General features: G+C 38.9%; 1 protein-coding gene and 1 long non-coding RNA gene across 2 annotated transcripts in view; one reads left to right on the forward strand and one right to left on the reverse strand.

Moving 5' to 3' along the window:
- The first annotated feature begins 8662 nt into the window (after positions 1-8662).
- Positions 8663-18796, forward strand: part of LOC127060237 (uncharacterized) — a 44547-nt gene continuing 34413 nt past the window's right edge. Inside the window, exon 1 of the long non-coding RNA XR_007779018.1 lies at positions 8663-8773. This is a non-coding gene — a long non-coding RNA (uncharacterized LOC127060237). The remainder of the gene's footprint in view (positions 8774-18796) is intronic.
- Positions 15597-18796, reverse strand: part of GUCA1C (guanylate cyclase activator 1C) — a 36989-nt gene continuing 33789 nt past the window's right edge. The window contains exons 3-4 of the mRNA XM_009095472.4: positions 17390-17477; positions 15597-15727 (exon numbers count right to left, since the gene is read on the reverse strand). Of these exons, the coding sequence (XP_009093720.4) occupies positions 15597-15727; positions 17390-17477 (219 nt within the window). The remainder of the gene's footprint in view (positions 15728-17389; positions 17478-18796) is intronic.

The raw sequence follows: 18796 nt of genomic DNA on the forward strand, positions 1-18796 counted from the left end.
AAAAGCAAGCCAGCCAAGCTAAGCAGCAGCAGCAAGCAAAAGCAAAAGCAGCCAGCAAGCTAAGCAGCAGCAGCAGCCAGCCAAAAGCAAAAGCCGAGGTGCCCGGTCACCCTCACCCCCCCCCCCCCCCCCCGCCCCGCCGCAGCAAGACGGCCGGGGGGGGGGGGAAGAAAGGCCAGACACAACACACGATATTGGGATGAAGGCTGTCACCCCACGACACAAAGTCAAAGCGTTACCTGCCTATTGGCACTGGTATTTTGGATACCATTCTGTTCCTTCCCAGTATTCTTCAAGTAGGCATTGGTTTTCTATAAATAAAGATTTTTTTTTAAGTAAAATACCATCAAGCAAGTCAATTTCCTTGGAACTTTCCATTAAAAAAACATTTTCCATTTTGGTAACGTAAAGACAGATGCATTTTTCATAATCCCTTACTGTTTAAAGCTGACGTGTATTTACTTACTTATTTGTATAAAATGTTAATACTTAGTTGTATTAAATTTTACTTTTTTAAACGGTAGTGCTTCAGAAAAATACATATTTGATCCACATTTAAGCATTCTTACTAGTATGATTGTGAAGTTTTCACATCTGACAAGATCTGCACTAAGGCTTTACCCTGTTTCTGGCAGGTAAGATCTGCACTAAGGCTTTACCCTTTTTCTGGTTCTTCATTAAGGTCTTACCATATTTCAGGGTATGATTTTCTGCCAGCACTGCATTGAAATACTGCTCTCAGTGGTTAAATCACATGTGTGTGCTGAGCAGGCCAGCCAGAAGAGTTCTGAAGTGTTGATTTCAGCATGCAGGAAAAGATGAGCATGGTAATTCCAAGGTGACATAACAGGTCCCACTCCTACATTTGTCACTCTATTTCGACCAGGATGACTGCACGACAAATCATCTTTAAAAACCCAGAATCTCACTGAGGAGCACCTAATTCTGTGTTCTTTATTTTCCTGTTACATACCCAGGAGTATATTTGCAGAAGCTCTCAATACTTTGTCTTTACATTCACTTTGATGGAAGCTGTGCTTTGAAATATCAAAGCTTATATAAACTTCCTAAGATTTAAAAATAGGGGGGGAAAAGTGTAACTACCCTAAATAAATTAGAATCTCTGTGTCGCAGATTGACAAAGTTGATGAGCACTCAGTAGTTTGAAGCAAGTGCCTATAATCTTTCCTTTCCCATTGGTAAAATATACTACTAATTTCACTCCCTTGAATAGATGAAATATAATTTCTCTGATACTTCCAACATGGTCAAGTATCGGGTTAGTTTGGACTAGTAGTAGGAATTTTATTAGTAGACAAGTAAATCTATGCATATTGAGGGCCAGCTTTACATGATATGCAGAGAATGAGACCTGGAGCCCCACATTTAGAGAAGGATAAAAGGAAATAACAGGTAACTTACTATCCAATACTTCCATCTTTCAAAGTGCTAATGATATGGAAAAAAAAATGCGTCATTAAGTCACTTGGGATTAAAAAAGAAGCATCAGACTATCTCTGTTTTTTCACCGGCAGATTTAGGGTTGTCATGGCCTTCATCATGGTGTTCTGTGGTCCCCTTGTAGTGCTTTGATAACTTAAGGATGAAATACAGTGCACACACAGGCTGAGATTAAATACTTTCCTCTAACATTTTCTAGCTTAGGACTCACTGACTTCACAGCCTAAATAATAGAAGTAGCCCCTGACTTATTTAATATTTGAGGTAATCATCAACCTAGGAAAACAAGGGTGTGATCCAGTTATTTCAATTTTATCCAGAAGTTACTTTTGTCTATTTTGAATTCATGGTACACTTCAGTGGAGTGACAGGAGCCCTCAAGAGCAAAAAATTTCGTCTATCACCCGTATAAGAAAATGAGATTGACATTCAACAGCTGTGCATGGAAACTGTCCTAAGCCAGCAGTAACTGGTGTATTTGATAAGGTGTAACCAAAAAAAATTTTAAACTGCATGACCTTAAGAACCACAAAGTCAACAAAGATTAGCTAATGCTTGGGTGAATTTATGTTGACTGCAAAGCAAGACTGTGTATCAAACTTTTGACAAACTAAAGAAAGTGGCACAATGTTCACTGTTTACATAGTAATAAGTAAACAGTGATCATTGTGCCATTTTTTGCTAGAAAAGAGGATGTATTAATATGATACAGAAACAGACATTTCAAGAAGAAAACTTTGGTGCCTTTGTAACAACAGAACCTCATCCTCTGTTCTGTCCAAGCTCTACATCTTCTGCCTTTCTGTTGAGTAGAGCTGTTCAGAAATATGTGGCAGAAGATTTAACTTCAACTATCCTTTGATTAGTTTGACTCATAGAAGAATAATTTTTGGCTCTGAGTTGAGTGTGTCATTGTTTACCCTATTGAGTTGAGTGTGTCATTGTTACCCTACTGCTGTGTGTTATTGTTTTATTCATGGTGTTTATTCATATTTGGAGAGGCCTGTATGTGTCCTCCACAGCTCATCTTCACTGAGTGATCATTTTTACTATTCTGCTCTGAACTTTTTCCAGTCAGTCGGTATCCTTGACTACTTAGGCATCTGGAATAATAAATAATTTCCTGAAAGCAGCCTCTGAAGAACTATATAAAAGGCAATTTACACATCTATTTTCTGTAAATGTTGATCTTCAGATACAGCCAAAACATCACGTTAACTGTTGAAATTACAAACTCCTCTATCTTCAGTGTATTTCTTTAGGATTGCATGCTACTGTCTCTCTTTGTACAAGGGAATAAAAAAGCATAAAAAGCTGTTTTTTTCCAGAAAACCTTGCACAGATCAGCTTGTGTCAAGCCAGTGAATATAGTTAGAAATTCAGAGACTGTAAAAAAAAAAAAAAAAACACTGAGGAGAGTGGAGGGGGAAGTAGTTGTAGGTGTGCAGGAGAGCTGTGGAGAAGGGAAGTGTGGGCATCCCAGGAAAACTCCACAGTAAAAGAGTCAGCACAGGCCAGGTGCTGCGGCAGGCACTTCTTATCATTCCCTCTGCAAAGGAGCTTTGCCTTCCCAGCTCTCTGAGAGGTGGGAGAGAAAGAGCTATTTTACACCTCCTTACTTACAACTCCACCCAAAGTCATAAATTAGTTTCTTCACATTAGGCAGTTCCTGCATGAGCGTCTGTTACACAGAGAAATGTTTTCAACCCTTATCATACTTAAACACACCCAAGCACTCCTTAACTCTGCTTACATAAAGCATGAAAGAAAACAAAAAAACCAACCACACTTGGCCATCAGGAAGGCATCAAAAGATCTTGCTTGTCAAGTAAAAAATGTCGCTGAGCTCCCAAACATAGCCCTGGGATTAATAACGCTAGTTCTATAATTTCCCTATTTCTAAAAATTGTGGGCAGTCCTGCTGGAAGCACATTTGGAGCAGGCTCTAAGGCTGAGCTTACTGGATTCCTTGTTTTCTGAAGGCTTTGTACTGCCCCCAGTTGTCAAGAGCATGTGTATTTTTGTTTGGGAGTAATTTTATTAGTTCCAGTCTAATCATTCCTCTGCCAGAATGGGATTTCACTATTTTAATTTTTTGGTTCTGATGTACTGGATCTGGCCGGGATGAAGCTAGCCCTTCATAGCAGCCCTTTGGTTGCTAAATTTTGGGTTTGTGGCTAAAGAAGGTGGTGCTGGTAAGACAGCAATTGTGTAGCTATTGCTGAGCAGTGATTGCAAACACAAGGCTTTTTCTTTTTTCCCTCTGTGCTGCTTCTCCTCCACTCCAGTGAGGGTGAGTAGGTTGGACCTATGCAAGAAGTCAGGAGGAGACCAAATAAGACATCTAAACCTGAATTGAGCAAAGGGGATGTTCCATGTTGTACAACGTTATGCTCAGCAATAAAACCTGGAGTAGATAAAGAAGAAGATGAGAGGCTTTTTTCTTTCAGGTTGGCCATTAGTTGAAGACTTCTCTTATGGGAAATAATGAGTCATTGCTTTTGCATCACTTAGTTCTCATAGGACTCTTTTGCATCACAAAGTTCTCAGTTCTCAAAGGGGGATGCTTTCCCTCTTCTGTCACCTACTTAAGTGTCTTTACCTTGACTTCTCTGTTTTCTTACTCTGTCCTGGTTTGCATGTGGATGCTTGGCTGCTGCAGGACTCAACCTACAGCAGGTTATTTTTGCTGTATAACCTGGTTATTTCTGAAGCCTTCTGATCACTGAAATATGTTTGACTGCCAGCTCATTTATAAAGACAGATCCCAAGTTCAACCACTCCATCTGTGGATAGAGGAATAAACAATTACTAGGACAGCAATCACCAAGAAATGTCAATCCTTTTTCCATCACATGTGAGAATGCAGAAGAGAGAACAAAAGTAATTTTTAATAATTTAGGACTTATTATTATTTTTAATAATTTAGATCAGAAATCTGATCTAATAGAATTGTATTACTATTGAAGCAAAGGATGAGAATTTCCTTGAAAAGGAATGAGTGATTCTTGTCCCTTTTACTACTCACCACTGTTCTCAGTTTTCAGCATCTGTTGAAACTGTCTGGATTGACTTTTGCTCCAAACTCTTCACTCTCTCAGGCATTTTGTAGAAGTAGCTCTGTAACTCCTGCTTGGGTTGGCAAAAAACTGAGTGTCACCAATGTGCTGAACAAATGCCACAACTTTCCAGTCACATCATGCCTCTCTTGCAGAGGTATCAAACTGCTCCACAAAAGATGGCAAGAATTATTAACCTTGCCTTGCTAGACAGAGAACCCAAGGTGCAGAGTGAGGTGATTTGCCCAGGGTTGTGCACATGCTGTTGGCACATCAGTGAACAGGCTGTAAGCACACCCTAAGTTCTGGTCTAGCATCCCCTTTCTTGACAGTATTAACATTTAAATAATCATAGGCAATTCCCCTAGGTGCTCCCACCCACGTCAGTATAGAAAGGTCAGGATATCCCCCCTGGATGCTGGTCCTCCTGAGGCATGTGCGGCTACTTGTGGTGTCCCTCTCAATATGCCTTTGAAGGGAAGGAAGCAATCAAGGCGTGTGACCCCATTCATTCCTGCCAGCTTGCACAAGTGGATGATTGCAGTTGGGTACATTGGAGGTGGTGTAAAAGCACATTCATCTGTAACAGAGACCACTAAAAGATGTACTGTAATCATCACTACTATCTAACCTCTGTCCTGCATGACCCGATTAAATTGTTTTAAAATATTTGAACTCAGTACTCATTGTGATCAATGTATTCTGTTGCTCAGATCAGCGGGAATGAAGAATAAAACCCCATTTACTGAACAACAAATATTGGCTGTGTTTCCAGAACAGGCTGAGGGCTTATTGAAAAGAATATTGATTGTGCCAAGAAAACATTGAGCAGTTATAAAAGTTTAATCATATTCTCGTTCAAGCATGCCTTCAGTGCCAGGAACTAAAATCCTCCCATCTCCTGAGGATGGAAGATACATTTCCATAATGTTCTGTAAGCTTCCAATGCTTAGTATCTGTACTGAATGGTGGAATTGTTCATTGCAAGTGATTTAGCTGAGATTTATACACAGTGCTTTCTGAACCAAGTGTACAAATTATACACAAAGATGCTGTGAATGTTTCTCATTTGCAATTGTTTAACCATGGCTGGGCAAGCCAGTGTTAGCCCACAAGATACTTTTGAAGTGATCACAATAGTATTTGGTCTTCATGGTTGAACAACATATGCCTGGTCCCTCAAATCAGATGAAACTCCAATGATTCCTTAGCTAGAAAAGATTGATTTCATTATAAGGATGTGTCTTTGTCTTAATTAGAAAACTGCTCATAAACATTTACAGTTGGCTGAGCAAACTGTGTGCAGGGAGTGTGCAGGGAGTGAAAGGTCTTGTTCAGAATGGCACAAATGCTGTGGTAGTGTCTGGTTATAGAGGCTCTATGGGGTTAAAGAGCAGAAGTGTTTGCCAGGAGAAAACAGGAAATTGTCTTTCTGGGCTCTGGTTGTGAAGACGTACACTTTTCTAAGCTAAGCTCACTGCTGTGGAGAACAAAACCAAAATAAGAGCTATGTCTGAGCTACTATTTCCCTTCCCCTTTCAAGAAGCAATCCTCAGCTTCTCTTTCATCTATGGCAATCTTTGTGGAATTCAATTGTTGCTGGATCTGTCCTGCCAAGGGAGATGTGAATGTCGTCAGGGCAGAGGTATCTCAGTGGCTTCCAAATAACCGAGACTGCAGCATTAACAAGGATAGTAGTGTTACACAGGGCATGGGCACCTTCGCTATACACCAGGAAGTCCTCAAACATGGTGACGTGTTCTCAGGTATTTTTGTATAGCAGGCTAAGTCAGAGTTACGTGGTATGTACACCTATGTGTTGTAAAATTGACTTATATCCTACCCAAAAAAGGGTGTGCTGTGAATCCTTCCCCCTTTGCCAAGCTCGTAGGAATTTATGGCTAAAGGGTTGGTGGGTGGCATCACTTTTGTGTGCTGATTGTCTCGGTTCTCTGGCTCCTGATGACTGTGAACTGCAAAATGAGGAGTTAAATGTCTGGCCTGTCACTTTTGAGATGCAAAGGACAGTTGCATTGATGCCTGGAGTTCTGAATTTCTCTCCTTTCTCTTTCTGCCCCCACCCTTCAGTTGCCTTCTGTGAGATCTCTGCAAGAAAGTGGAAGGAAATGTCTTCCAGGAAGAGTACTTTAAAATTAAGATAGTGTCTGTGTGAAGGTGGCTGAAAAATTTGAGTGTAAAAAAAAAAATCATAAGGGATAAAAGATCTGGATGCAAGTGCTAGGTAGCAAATAAAAACATGTGATGCGTTGATTTGGGGTAGCTTGGGTGCAGGTAGATAGAATTGAGAGCAAGGTCAAGAGGAACAGAGAAAGCCTTGAAAGTCTTGAAGCACAGGGTTCTGCAGAGCTGTGGTGTCCTGAGGCACCTTGCCTACATTCACTAATCCAATCCTGCTTCTCACACTTATGGATTCATGCAGCTCCCCTAGCTCCAGCCGTACACCCTCTACACAAACCAGTACAGTGCTTCCTAATAGAACCTGTGCTTGGAAATGCCCCATTTGAGGACATGTTCCCAGTCTACCCTGTTACACCGTGGTCCTTCCCATCATCCGGCACCCTTAGCGCCTATTGTCTGACTCTAAGCTGCATGTCTGTTTATCTCGTGCTGCTTTAACAAGACGAATGTTGTGCTCCCTGTAACTTAACCCAATATGCTCAGTTAAAGATTCTGTTTGTTTTCTGGTACAATTAAATAATTCAGAAAGAAAACAAAATAATTGCTTTTTCTGCCTTACTCTTATGATGCCTGAGGTTAACATTTATTTGCTTAGACATTCCTCTGTGATTAGAGGATGTCTGGTAAGGTCAAAACGGACTTACACTGTGAAGTGGGGGGGTCTCAGCAAGGAGATGGGTGCTGGGAGGGAGCAAAGGAGCTGCCAGTGAAGGCCTTGTACCTTTTGCTTGTGTGTTTTAAAGGATTACTTGGATTACCAGCGTGTGGAGAAACAACAGCTGATCAGGAATCATTTACAGATATATAGTAGGATTATTTATAGAGGGAAGTTAGAACTGGATTTATACAGCTCACTGTATCTGGTCCCCAGATTACTATGGAGGCTGCAGCGATACTGAGTCTCAACAAAATCTTCTTTAAGAAAAATTTTACTTATTTGGGCTGCTCCATCTCTGCACTCTGTTCAGTATCACAGATATGATATGTGAAGACAGGCTTGTAGCCAAATACTAATCTCACAAACTTCACAGAAATTAACTAACACCATCTGTGGCAGTTTTTACTGCAAATTACCACAACATGTGAAATTTATCTCAGTGATTAGTAGAGCCTTGTGTCACAAGGCCTCCTTGCACCATGGCTCTCATTTCCAGATGTCTCTGGTTTAGATGTATAGGAAAGGATGCTTGATTATATCTCTTCAGTAAAAAGGAAGATTCTTCTTCTCAGTGGGCCTTGAATGTTAATGCAAAGCAGAAATGAAAGAAATTAAACCATGCAGCATGAGTAGCACATATGTAAGTAAAAAGTTTTCTCTATCACAAAGCTACTCCCCAGATGCCAAAAAGCCATTTTTATCTGTCCTCTCTTGCTTGTTCTCAGGGTTTGTTTCCCTCTCCCTTGATCTTGCAGTAGTACTTTGGACAAGTAGAAGAAAGCAGAAAGGATTTGCAGGGGAAAAAATCCCACCTCAGCAACAAGCAGACCAAAACAGGAAAAAAGATGCAAACAATCAGTGAGTTCCAGGGGAGAGTCACCAAGATCATTAAAGGGATGGATCCTGTCTTCCAGGGGAAAGGCTGAGGGAATTGGGATTGTTCAGCCTAGAGAAGAGAAGGCTTTGAGGTGACTTAATTGCAGCCTGCTGCTACCCGAAGGCTGCCTACAAGAAACATTGAGGGAGATTTTTTTCAAGGGCAGGTAGTGACAGGACAAGGTGGAACAGCTTCACACTGAAAGAGGGCAGATTTAGATTAGATATTAGGAAGAAATTTTTTTCTGTGAGGGTGGTGCGACTCTGGAACATGTCCAGAGAAGCTGTGAATGCCCTATCCCTGGAAGTGTTCAAGGCCAGGTTGGGTGGGGTTATGTACAAACTGCTCTGGTGGGAGGCATCCCTGCACATGGCGAAGGGCTGTAAGCAGATATCTTTTTGGTCCCTTCCAATTTTGCCTGTTGTGCACATTTGGATTCTCTCCAAGGGTGTGGCAGCATTTGGCACTTGTCTATGGAGGAGGCTGTGAAGGGGACAGCAGAACACATTGTGAATCTGAGTGAGTACAAATGTGCTTGCTACAACAATCAAAACCACCAGAAAATAGCAAATTGATATTTATAACTGTGTTCTCCAGAGGCATTTACTAACCCTGGCAGACAGAACACATTTCTGGGAGGTACCCTTTTCATGGAGCAAGACTATGCATTTATTTTGCTTGGGTTTTTTTATACTCAAGCTTCTTAAGATGGTGGGTCTCATGTGCTGACCTACCACTACAAGAACTTCCTCTTTCCACTGATGAGCTAAGAAAAAGCGGTTCCTAATTTGTGTACTTGGGAATCTCACCATCTTAAATAACAACAACAAAAAAAATTGACTGATTGTTAAAAATCATGTTGGATTTTTTTGTGTATTTTTGTGTATTTTTTCATGATTTAGAAAATTACTAAATTATTATATTCTTCCCTCGAATCTGATTGCTAACTGACATGGCCATTAGAGGCTGAGGTGGTGAACAGCATATGAAAGGGAAAACTGACCTAATTAGAAAATAAAAGAGGACAAGGGAAAAAAGATTCTCTTTTGATATGAGCACCCTTAGTATAATAGGAACAATAAAAACATGTTTAATTGCAATGTTCAAATATTCCTTCTGTTAGCAGCTTTTTAATAGTGATCTGTATTTTAAATTGGAGGGGTTTGAAATCTTCCACAATAGAAGCGATTTGTCAAATATTTGTAATTTAAATAAAATATAGAAGAAAAGGTGCAAACTCTTTCAATATTGTTCAGAACCAGTAAAGCTAAGTGCTGGAGGTATGCTGCAAGTGTAAAAGAATAAAAGAAAACAACCCACGTAGTTTTTATTGCTTTGGTAACAAAGATGGAAGGGGCATGTGAATGGATGATAAGAATGAAAAGCTGTCCCTGAAGCCTGATGGGAGTTTAGTCTCTTTTGATGCCCTCAAAACTGTGTCAACCCTTTTCATTAATGTTTCATTGGCCTTTAAAACAAAAATTATCACGATTCTAATACATCACCTGTTTTTAAAAAATGTTTCAAAATACTTCTTTCATTCCTTCCCTACAGCCTTTACCAGTAACCCACTGAAATACATAAAAGGTTAATAAAAGCTTAATGAGTGCAACACAAAAGGTTAGTCAGAGTCTGAATAAATCAAGGATTTGATCTATTGTTTAAATGTTAGTGAAGAAATTCTGTTCTGGTTTGCAATCAATGGGATCATTGACTTACATGGGACCACAAATGGACTACAATTTCATATTAATTTATCATTCTGAGTGTACTTTGAGTTTTCCAGGAAAGGTGAAATTTAAGACATCTGTAATAGCTATTTATATGCAAGTGACTAGATGACTCATGGGATAGGAGATCTAAAATACTACCATTTTCTCTTTATGTCAGTTGCTTACACTCAGCTACCAATTGCTATTCAGAAGGAACTTGTGAGGAAGAATTTACTGTGTTTCCTAAATAAATAGCAGTTTTCCACAGCATGGAAAACTCTCCATGCCAACACATTAGTTGCTACCTTACTAACTTGCCCAGCTAATGAAAATAATATAGAGAGGAGCAATGAAAGTACCTTTATTTTATTGAGCTGTTGAACATTCTCAGTGAATAAACAGAAGACGTCTTGAGTGATCAGTTCCCTTGGTACAGGAGAAATCAGGTTCAGTACCCCTGCAGAAGATACTGCTGGGCAGATTATCACTATTTCAGATTCTTTATTTGTAACAGTACTAATCTGATTTTTTCTGAATGCTAGAAAACTTCAAAAGACTATTTATGTCTAGAAAATATCAGAAGACTGTTAGCTTTGCCCAGGAGATGGTAAAGAGATACAGGCTAACGTGTTTGACCTCTTTTGAGCTTTACCTTCAGTGCATTGTTGGAAAAGATTTTGGTTCTATTAGGGCAGCAAGGAAAGCCAAATTTCAGACAGACCCTCAGATTAAGTACCATATATTTCTGGTTTTGTTGTGCACCTTTTGTCAGGTATTGTCTGAGGTAGAGAACGTGAATGTGCCCCTCTGTAGACTCAGTCTCTTCTTCCTTTTCCTCTTTTCCCTACTTTGACATTTAGACTTACCTTTAGAATATGTCCTTAGGGACAGAGATTGTCACATCATGATATTCCTTTGCCTGAGATCTTTGCCTGAGATCTTTGCTACCTCCTTTCCCTTTTATAGTTTCTTGCCCTTTCTTTTCCTTTATGATTTTTGGGTGTTCTGTGACTCCATCCAGTCCTCCCAGCATCTCCAGTATTCTGCACAGGACATGAGTTTCTGTAAACTGTGCAGCTTGAAATGTGACAAAAAATTCAGGCCTTAATTTCAAACTGGAGCTGGATGGTTCTTTGGAACTCAAAAGTTATTGTTTCAATGCAGTGTTGTTTTTAAGCACAGTAAAAACTGCCTAGCAAGGTGTCTTGAATTGTCTTGCAGGTTGTGGACTCCTTGCCCTTGGAGGTGTCCAAGATCAGGCTGGATGAGGCTCTGAGTAAACTGGTTTAGTGGAAAGTTCCCTGTCCGTGGCAGGGGATTGGGAACTAGGTGATCTTTAATGTCCCTTTCAACCCAAACATTTCTATGATTCTACTGCAGAGGAGGTGGAAATAAAAATTAAGCAGTGATACAGCAACACCTTTAGAATAACTAAGTTACCTTTAGTGGCTGACTCTTCTGTCATATGGCTGCTGTAAGGCAAAAATCAGTGCAGGCCTAAGCAGGAGATGTCACTTTTCATGTCCATCCAATGATGAAGTCCAACTCCTGGCCCTACACAGCAACATCCTCGGGAGCCACATCCTGGGCCTGAGAGCATTGTCCAAATGCTGTTTGAGCTCTGGCAGCCTTGGGGGCTGTGACCACTGCCTTGGGGAGCCTGATCCAGTGACCATCCACCCTCTGGGTGAAGAACCTTTTCTCTCATGCGGGGCTTCTAAGCAAAAGCACCTTGTGGGCTGAAGCACCCTCAGGATCATCAGGTCAGCAATGCCCTGAACCATGCAAGTGTTTACTAAGGTGTGTATATAACATGCACTAACACTGGGCTTTCTTTTTCTTTTTCTGCTGTCCATGCAACCAGCAACTCAATGAGGCATTCTGATGGTCAATTTACAGTATACCTTTGTGACTACAAATTGCCTCCAGAATGATGAGTTGCAGCATCATGTTGTTTCAGAACAAGATTTTGGGAGGCGGGGTCACACCTGACAGGTTTTCCATATGTCACCTGATTTTACTGATACGCTTGATGGGCAGCTGACAAGTTTAGAGAGAAGTTATGGCCATAATGCATTTATCTCAAGCAGCTGCTTGAGATTAAATTGTGTTTAACTAGTCAAAGGAAATGTATGTTAATCAACTTAGAAAAAAATTTGGGTAGAATTTTTCCACATGCCAACATGTGGAGTTACTGTAGATAAATAATTTTTGAAATTATGTGCCACAGTCTTTACATTAAAATACATCTATGCTTGCATCTTAATTACACAGGTTTCTGCTAAATGATTTCAAATTAGTGTAGGAAATGAGCATTTCAGATACACCTTCCTAATTTAATCTAAAAAAAATGACCAAGAATTTCCTTACATACATTGTTTTATAATGCAGCACAGAACTCCCCCAGAATGGGTAATTCACTTCATATAATTACAGTTATGCAGAAAAATTAGGCAAATTTAACTGGAAATACTCTTAAAAAAATCCACTTATGAAAAAAGAGTCAGTGTCTATAGATAGTAGTGTGAAAAATGCGTATTTTATGATTGGCTTTTTGCAAATATTAAAATGAGTATTATACGTGTTGTGTTAGAAAGTAATGCTGTATTAATTCTCTTAAGTAGTGTGGTAAATATAGTTTTAGGTTATAACAAAATGTTAAAATAGAAGCTATGCTATGTAGGATAATTTTTTTTCTAAAGAAAGGCCTCACTGAGATAGCAGCCACAGGAAAGCATCTTCCAGAGAAAGAGAATTTATTGCTCCGTTATCAGGAGAAACGAACTTCTTCCCAGCTTGCACAGCCAGGATGATGCTGTTAGGCTTATGAGGAAGAAGTTGACGATGACCAGACAGAATCCTGTATTTGAATGGAATTTATGCATCATGTATGAAGTGTATGAATATGCAACAGGCTGTTGTTTTTAAGGATTAATCCTCTGTTAATGGGTGTCCTTTTCTGGGCTTGTGCTGCCCAGAAAAAGGTGCCCAGACTTCCGCAACTCATTTTTTTTTATTGTCTCGTATTGTCCTAATTCAAATTGTCCAAATTATTATTACTCTAATTGTATTACTACTTTTATGACCATTTTATTACTATTAAACTTTTAAAATTTTAAAAACAAGTGATTGGTGTTTTTCACAGTAGCTATTTTTGCATGTCTATCACTTCATTCGTTTAAAACAAAAAATCCCAAGTACAGCTGTTTCCATACGCCCAAGCTGCTTAGACTGGACCATTTTATTTTAAATATTGTATAGTGAATCCTGAAAGACCCTCATAGGCTTTAAATACAAAAGCATCAGACTAAGAACAGTGATTTTCTGAAGTCTGGGTGTGAGAAAGCTGACAGTGACATATGTATGTGTCAAAGATGAATAAATACAAAAACATAAAATTCAAAACACCAGCAATCTCATACACAATTTTTTTTTTTAATTAAGGATGTAAAAGATTCAAATGTCAGTTCTATAATTTTGGAATTGTTTGTAATGTCAAGTGATGCATGTTGCATATTCTTTCTATATTTCATTGATCAACCAGAACCTGGGATAATAACTGTAGATGATGGAGTAGTACATTTCATGTGCAACTGAACATGGAGTTGAAGTGAATTTTGAAGAAAAACTTTTTCATATTGAAGTCTTAATAACTGTTTTGTTCCACTTGCTCCAATCCTTCCACAAATTATTTTGCTTAATTCTGATGTTTCTAACAGTAATTAATATTAGTGTAATTCCTGCTGGGCATTGTCAATCAAGGAGAACTTAGTCCTATGATATAATATATTAATTTGATAAAACTTGTTACAGACTTGAGAGAATCAATACTGATAGAACCAGAAAGAGCTATAGTTTTCCCTTTGCACACATTTCATGCCATTCCATTACAGTTCATAGAATTAGTCTTGTTATTTACAAAGTAAGGTTGTGCTTTGAGCCTGCTTTCCTAAAAAAATGAAGAATATGTGATCATGCCACCTGCAGATGCCTTCCCTGCAGTCCTGGCTACCACATTGAGAGACAAATGCAAGACAGTTTGACAGGAGGTAGAACTCTCAGAAAGACTCCATTGCTAAAAGCCTTCACCGAGGTATTTGGACAGGGCAAAGGTACCTAAATTAGTCAGGGAAAGGCTGTCTGTTTTGCAGAAGTACAAGTGGCCCTATAACTCTTACCTTTTGTTTCATACAGCCCTGGCAAAAGCCCAGTAAAAACATTTTTTTTTTTTGCAAAGAAGGACATAAAATCAAAGGACACAAATCTCTGGGAGCGCTTACAAAATGATTTGAGTTTTGCAATTCCTTGAACTTCTAATTTTGCTTTACAAAGACAACAAAATTTAACTCCAACACTTTTATAAAAGGTTAATTTAAAAGAACAGTGGCTGAGCCCTGGAAAAACCATCAAAATACCACATTATTTTAATTAACAAATGTAATAAAATCAAGAGTAGTAGAGAGCTTGTTAAGGAGGATACACATCTTGGGAATATTAAGCTGTCTGAAGTGTTTCCCGGAGAACTTAATCCAATTTTGAATACTGATTAGAGCAAATGTTAGGTTAATACAAAGCAGGCTTTGTTCTTAATTCATCTGGATAGAACCCAGTCCAATCTAAAAGTTTGTGCCCACACTTTAGATAGTAGGTTAAAGAACACATTATTAAAAGAAAAAGAATTTAACTTTGTGTCTTCTAGAAAAGTTGCAGTTTACATAATTTTCATTATTTTATCCATTAGTCTGAGCAGAAGAGAACGTGCTGTTTTCAGTTTGGATAGTGGTAATTTTCTTCATGGTACCTGGTATGAGACTGTGCTTTGGATTTGTGACCAAAACTATACTGATAACACAAAGATGTTTTCATTACTGCTGAGAAGCGCTTGCACAGTGACAAGTCCTTTTCTGCCTCTCACCCCACCCCACCACTGAGTGGGCTGGGGGTGCACAAGGAGTTCTGAGGGGACAGAGCCAGGACAGCCAGCCCCAATCTACCACAGGGATGTCCCACACTATGTGGAGTCATGTTCTGCATATAAAGCTGGGTGAGAAGAAGGAGGGAAGAGGATGTTCAAAGTGGTGGCATTTGTCTTCTCAAGTCACCCTTATGCTTGATGGATCCATGCTTTCCATGGAGATGGCTGAACATCTTCCTGCCTGAGGGAAATGCAGAATGAATTCCTTGCTTTGCTTTGCTTGTGCGCATTTTCTTTCCATAACAAACTGTCTTTATCTCAGCCCACAAGTTATCTCACTTTCGCTCTTCCAATTCTCTTTCCCATCCCACTAGAGTGGAGTGAGCGAGCAGCTAGTCAACCAGGGTTTGACCACAACATGTTAATAGAGATCTAGAGACTTTTACTGCATCAAATATCTTTTCTATTATATGCAGGCAAAAGTTGTTGGGGTTTTTTTCAGTTCTTTTTTTTTTCCCTATGGCTGCTACAGTCATTAGCAAGGGAAAGAATAAAGAAAATAGAAGGAGATATAGAAAGATTGAAAACTGTTACTCCTGGAGAAGGCTGCTCAGTATTGCCCAGGCAGGCTTTGACAACATCAGCCTCTCTGAATATAGCAAATATTATCTTCCTTGAAATTATGAGACAGACACCACCTCCATGACTGGATCCTTCAGACACTGTTTCTCCTGCCGTTCTGTATGACTTTGAGTACGTTGGAAAGGTCAAAACTTTTCGTAATTAATTCCATTAGGTCCTCGTCTTTTTCCACACCATTGATAAACTCTTCTAAAGTCAGTTCCCCTAAAAGAAAGTCAGATAATCTTTAGAAGCTGAGAAACTGCAGCAATCTCTCTAGCGAACAAATGACCATTCACGCCAGATTGAATCCCTTATGCAAGCTGCTGATAGGCAAATGCAAGTAGATTATTTACTAATGATTTCTCACTTTGCATCAGTCAGATCCTCACTCAATTGTTTTTCTGTTAAAACAGGTCAAATATAGCTTTCACTGAAGTCTGAAACAACTATAAGTGCTCATAAATATGTGTTAAGGGGCTCTAATGAAGCCTGTATCAGGGCTGAATTTGGATGTACTGGCCACTTCTCACTGAGCTAACTGGAATTTATATTTGAGCTGATTTAAAAAGAGATTAGGGTGTGATTTGCTAAGGATTAGTGGTCATAGTCCCTGTGTTGACTACTAGGATTATTTAGAGCCATTATCAAATGTAGGGAAAACAAAACAGCAAAGTGATTTGATAGGTAAATTCTTTCAAGGAACTGAAATGGCCATTTAGAGTGTGATTTTTTTTGGGGTCATGTCAAAATCAGCTAATAACTTTGAAGTTTCAAGACAACAATAAAATCTCTTTTATTGAAGAGTAGGAATATTGTTTAATGTTCTCCTCTTTTCCCGCTCTTTTCCCTGTCAACAAAGGCCAGTTCTAAGCATGTGTCTGTTTGCATAGTGCACAGAAATGTCCATATTTCTCTGTCTAGGGGTTATTCCAGTGATACAGCTATTACTTGCCAGTAAACGTATGGTCAAAGCAGTGAATAATCCTAAAATAGAATTTGGGTTAGATTTTGACTGTGTTATTTGCACTCCTTTCATAATTTGTCTTCACCAAAGAGTGGGCCAAGGAGGTGGGTCAAAAAAATTCTCCACTAAGGCATCCTCCACACGCATCGCAAGACCACTGTTTATACTCTGATTATATATTGCAAACAACTCTTTAAAAGAGTAACTTCAATACACTAAATAGGACCATAAAAATGCCCCTCCCTTTGCCAAACTGCCCAGAATTACTGTCTGTGACCTGACTTTGCTTTTTTTAGCTTTCCTAATGTTCCTAATTTACTAATGATTGCAGCAATTGCTGTAAAACAGTTGCCAGTGGAAGGATTATCTTCATGATTAGAAGTATAAGGAAGGACATTCATCCGTAATAAATTTTCAATTAGAAACAACTCTGAAGCAGTGAAATGAAATTATAGTTTCCAAGTGCAAGGCCAAGTGGCTTAATTTAGTATCTTGAGGAAAAGCCATGAGCATATATCTTAGCACTCATTGACAGTCAGCCTTCAAGGAACATCCAATCTGCTCATCAGTCTTTAGAACATGCTAGAGCATGTGCAACCATTCATCCTATTTGGTTTTTTTTTAAGGATTTAAAATAGATTATACCAACACAAATATATTACTCTCCCACTGCCAATCACACTTTCATTTTGCTATGCGACCTGAGAACTGGCATTTTGGATGAACAGTGCAGGAGCTGTTTTTACTGCATGTAATTTCTTTGTCAGTTGATTTACACTCCACTGTGAAACTGAAGTAAAATAAGGGCAAAGAGCAGATTTGGGCTTTCAGTTATCTAAACCAGTCATCCTTCAGCTGCATGTTCAAATCCCTTCTTGCAGAAGAGTCCCTGCCAATGCCAACAAAACCTAGATTCTTACCGTCATTGTTCACATCTATCTTCTGAAATATCATGTTAGTGAACTCTTCAGCACTCATGTTGGTGTAGCCATTAATAGCCTGGATTGCCTGAGGGCAGAAACACAGAAAGTTCTTTCAGAGTTTTTCCCATCAAGTTGTGAAAACAATACACTGTAAGATGCAGTACTTGAAGTGCAACTCTTTAGTTCACAAACCCTTTCAAAAATCACTAAATAAATAGTTACTTCAAGTAAATTGTCAGTAATAAGGACTTGAAATTTAATTAACATAACACAGCCTAGAGATTACAGATTAATTTGCATATCTCTGAAGGTGTGAAGAACCCTGTGGTACCGCTGGCTCTGTAATTCACTTTCGAGTCCACATCAGCATTTTTATCTGGCCCTAGAGAGTTCCATGCCTTCAGAGAGTGCCCTTTGGTCTGTGTGATTAAAATGCAGTATTGTTTTTCACATCTGAAAGGACATGCAGAGAAATCCTAAGTCATTTTTCTACTAATACGTGTTTAATTTAGTAATCAGAAATAAAGTCAGAAATAAAGTAAGACTGGCCGTCCTGGAAGTTGGCAGTTTACTTGTCCTTCAGAGAAGATAAGAAAACCAGAAGAAACCCCTCTACTTTTTTCCTTTTTTTTTCTGGTTGGTTGGTTGGTTTGGTGTTTTTTGGTTTTGGGTTTTTTTTGTGGCAATAGGACTCAATATTTGGAGTAAAGGTATAAATGTATGTTTTTGGAAAACTGTGTCCCATTGACGGGGAAAATATGTGCATATATCAACATGCATATGCATTGTATAATGGGAACACTCTAGAATTTGGTTTTCTGCACTTGAATTATCTTGAGGTGAACTGTGTTATGTAAGATAAGTCACTATATGTGCCACTTGTTTCTTTTTGTGTCTCTTTCCAAATATTATATTAGACCACATATTTTAAAACAATTATTCATCTATTCACTGATAAATAATTCTTGACCAAATAAAATCATAAAAATGCCCCCTCCAAATGCCCCAGCTTCCTGTCTGTTTCAAAAAGCAGCAATAATTTTACAGAAATAGTTTCATAAACTTGTTTCTATTACTCATACTTTTGGTGTTTTATATGTCTGACCCTCCCGCAGTCTTAAGTAGAAAGTTATATCCCTTCCACAGTTAAATTTATTGCAGTGCCAAGAGTGAAGCAGTGGTTCCTGAAGTGTTTGTGTCACTGACTACCACAGAAGCCCCTTAAATAAAAAATATTGGGCGTTGAAAGGGTGCATGGTTATCTGGAAGGAATTTGGTAGTGGTATGTTGGTCCATAGTTTGCATAGCTGTGGAGACAGATTTAATTTTAATAGCACTTCTGTGTTTCTAAATGAATGTCTCAGATATTACACATCTTTTTGGACAAGCCATTGTTTACTGATG

This window comes from Serinus canaria, chromosome 1 (assembly GCF_022539315.1).
Source record: "Serinus canaria isolate serCan28SL12 chromosome 1, serCan2020, whole genome shotgun sequence".
Classification (NCBI taxonomy): Eukaryota; Metazoa; Chordata; class Aves; order Passeriformes; family Fringillidae; genus Serinus; species Serinus canaria.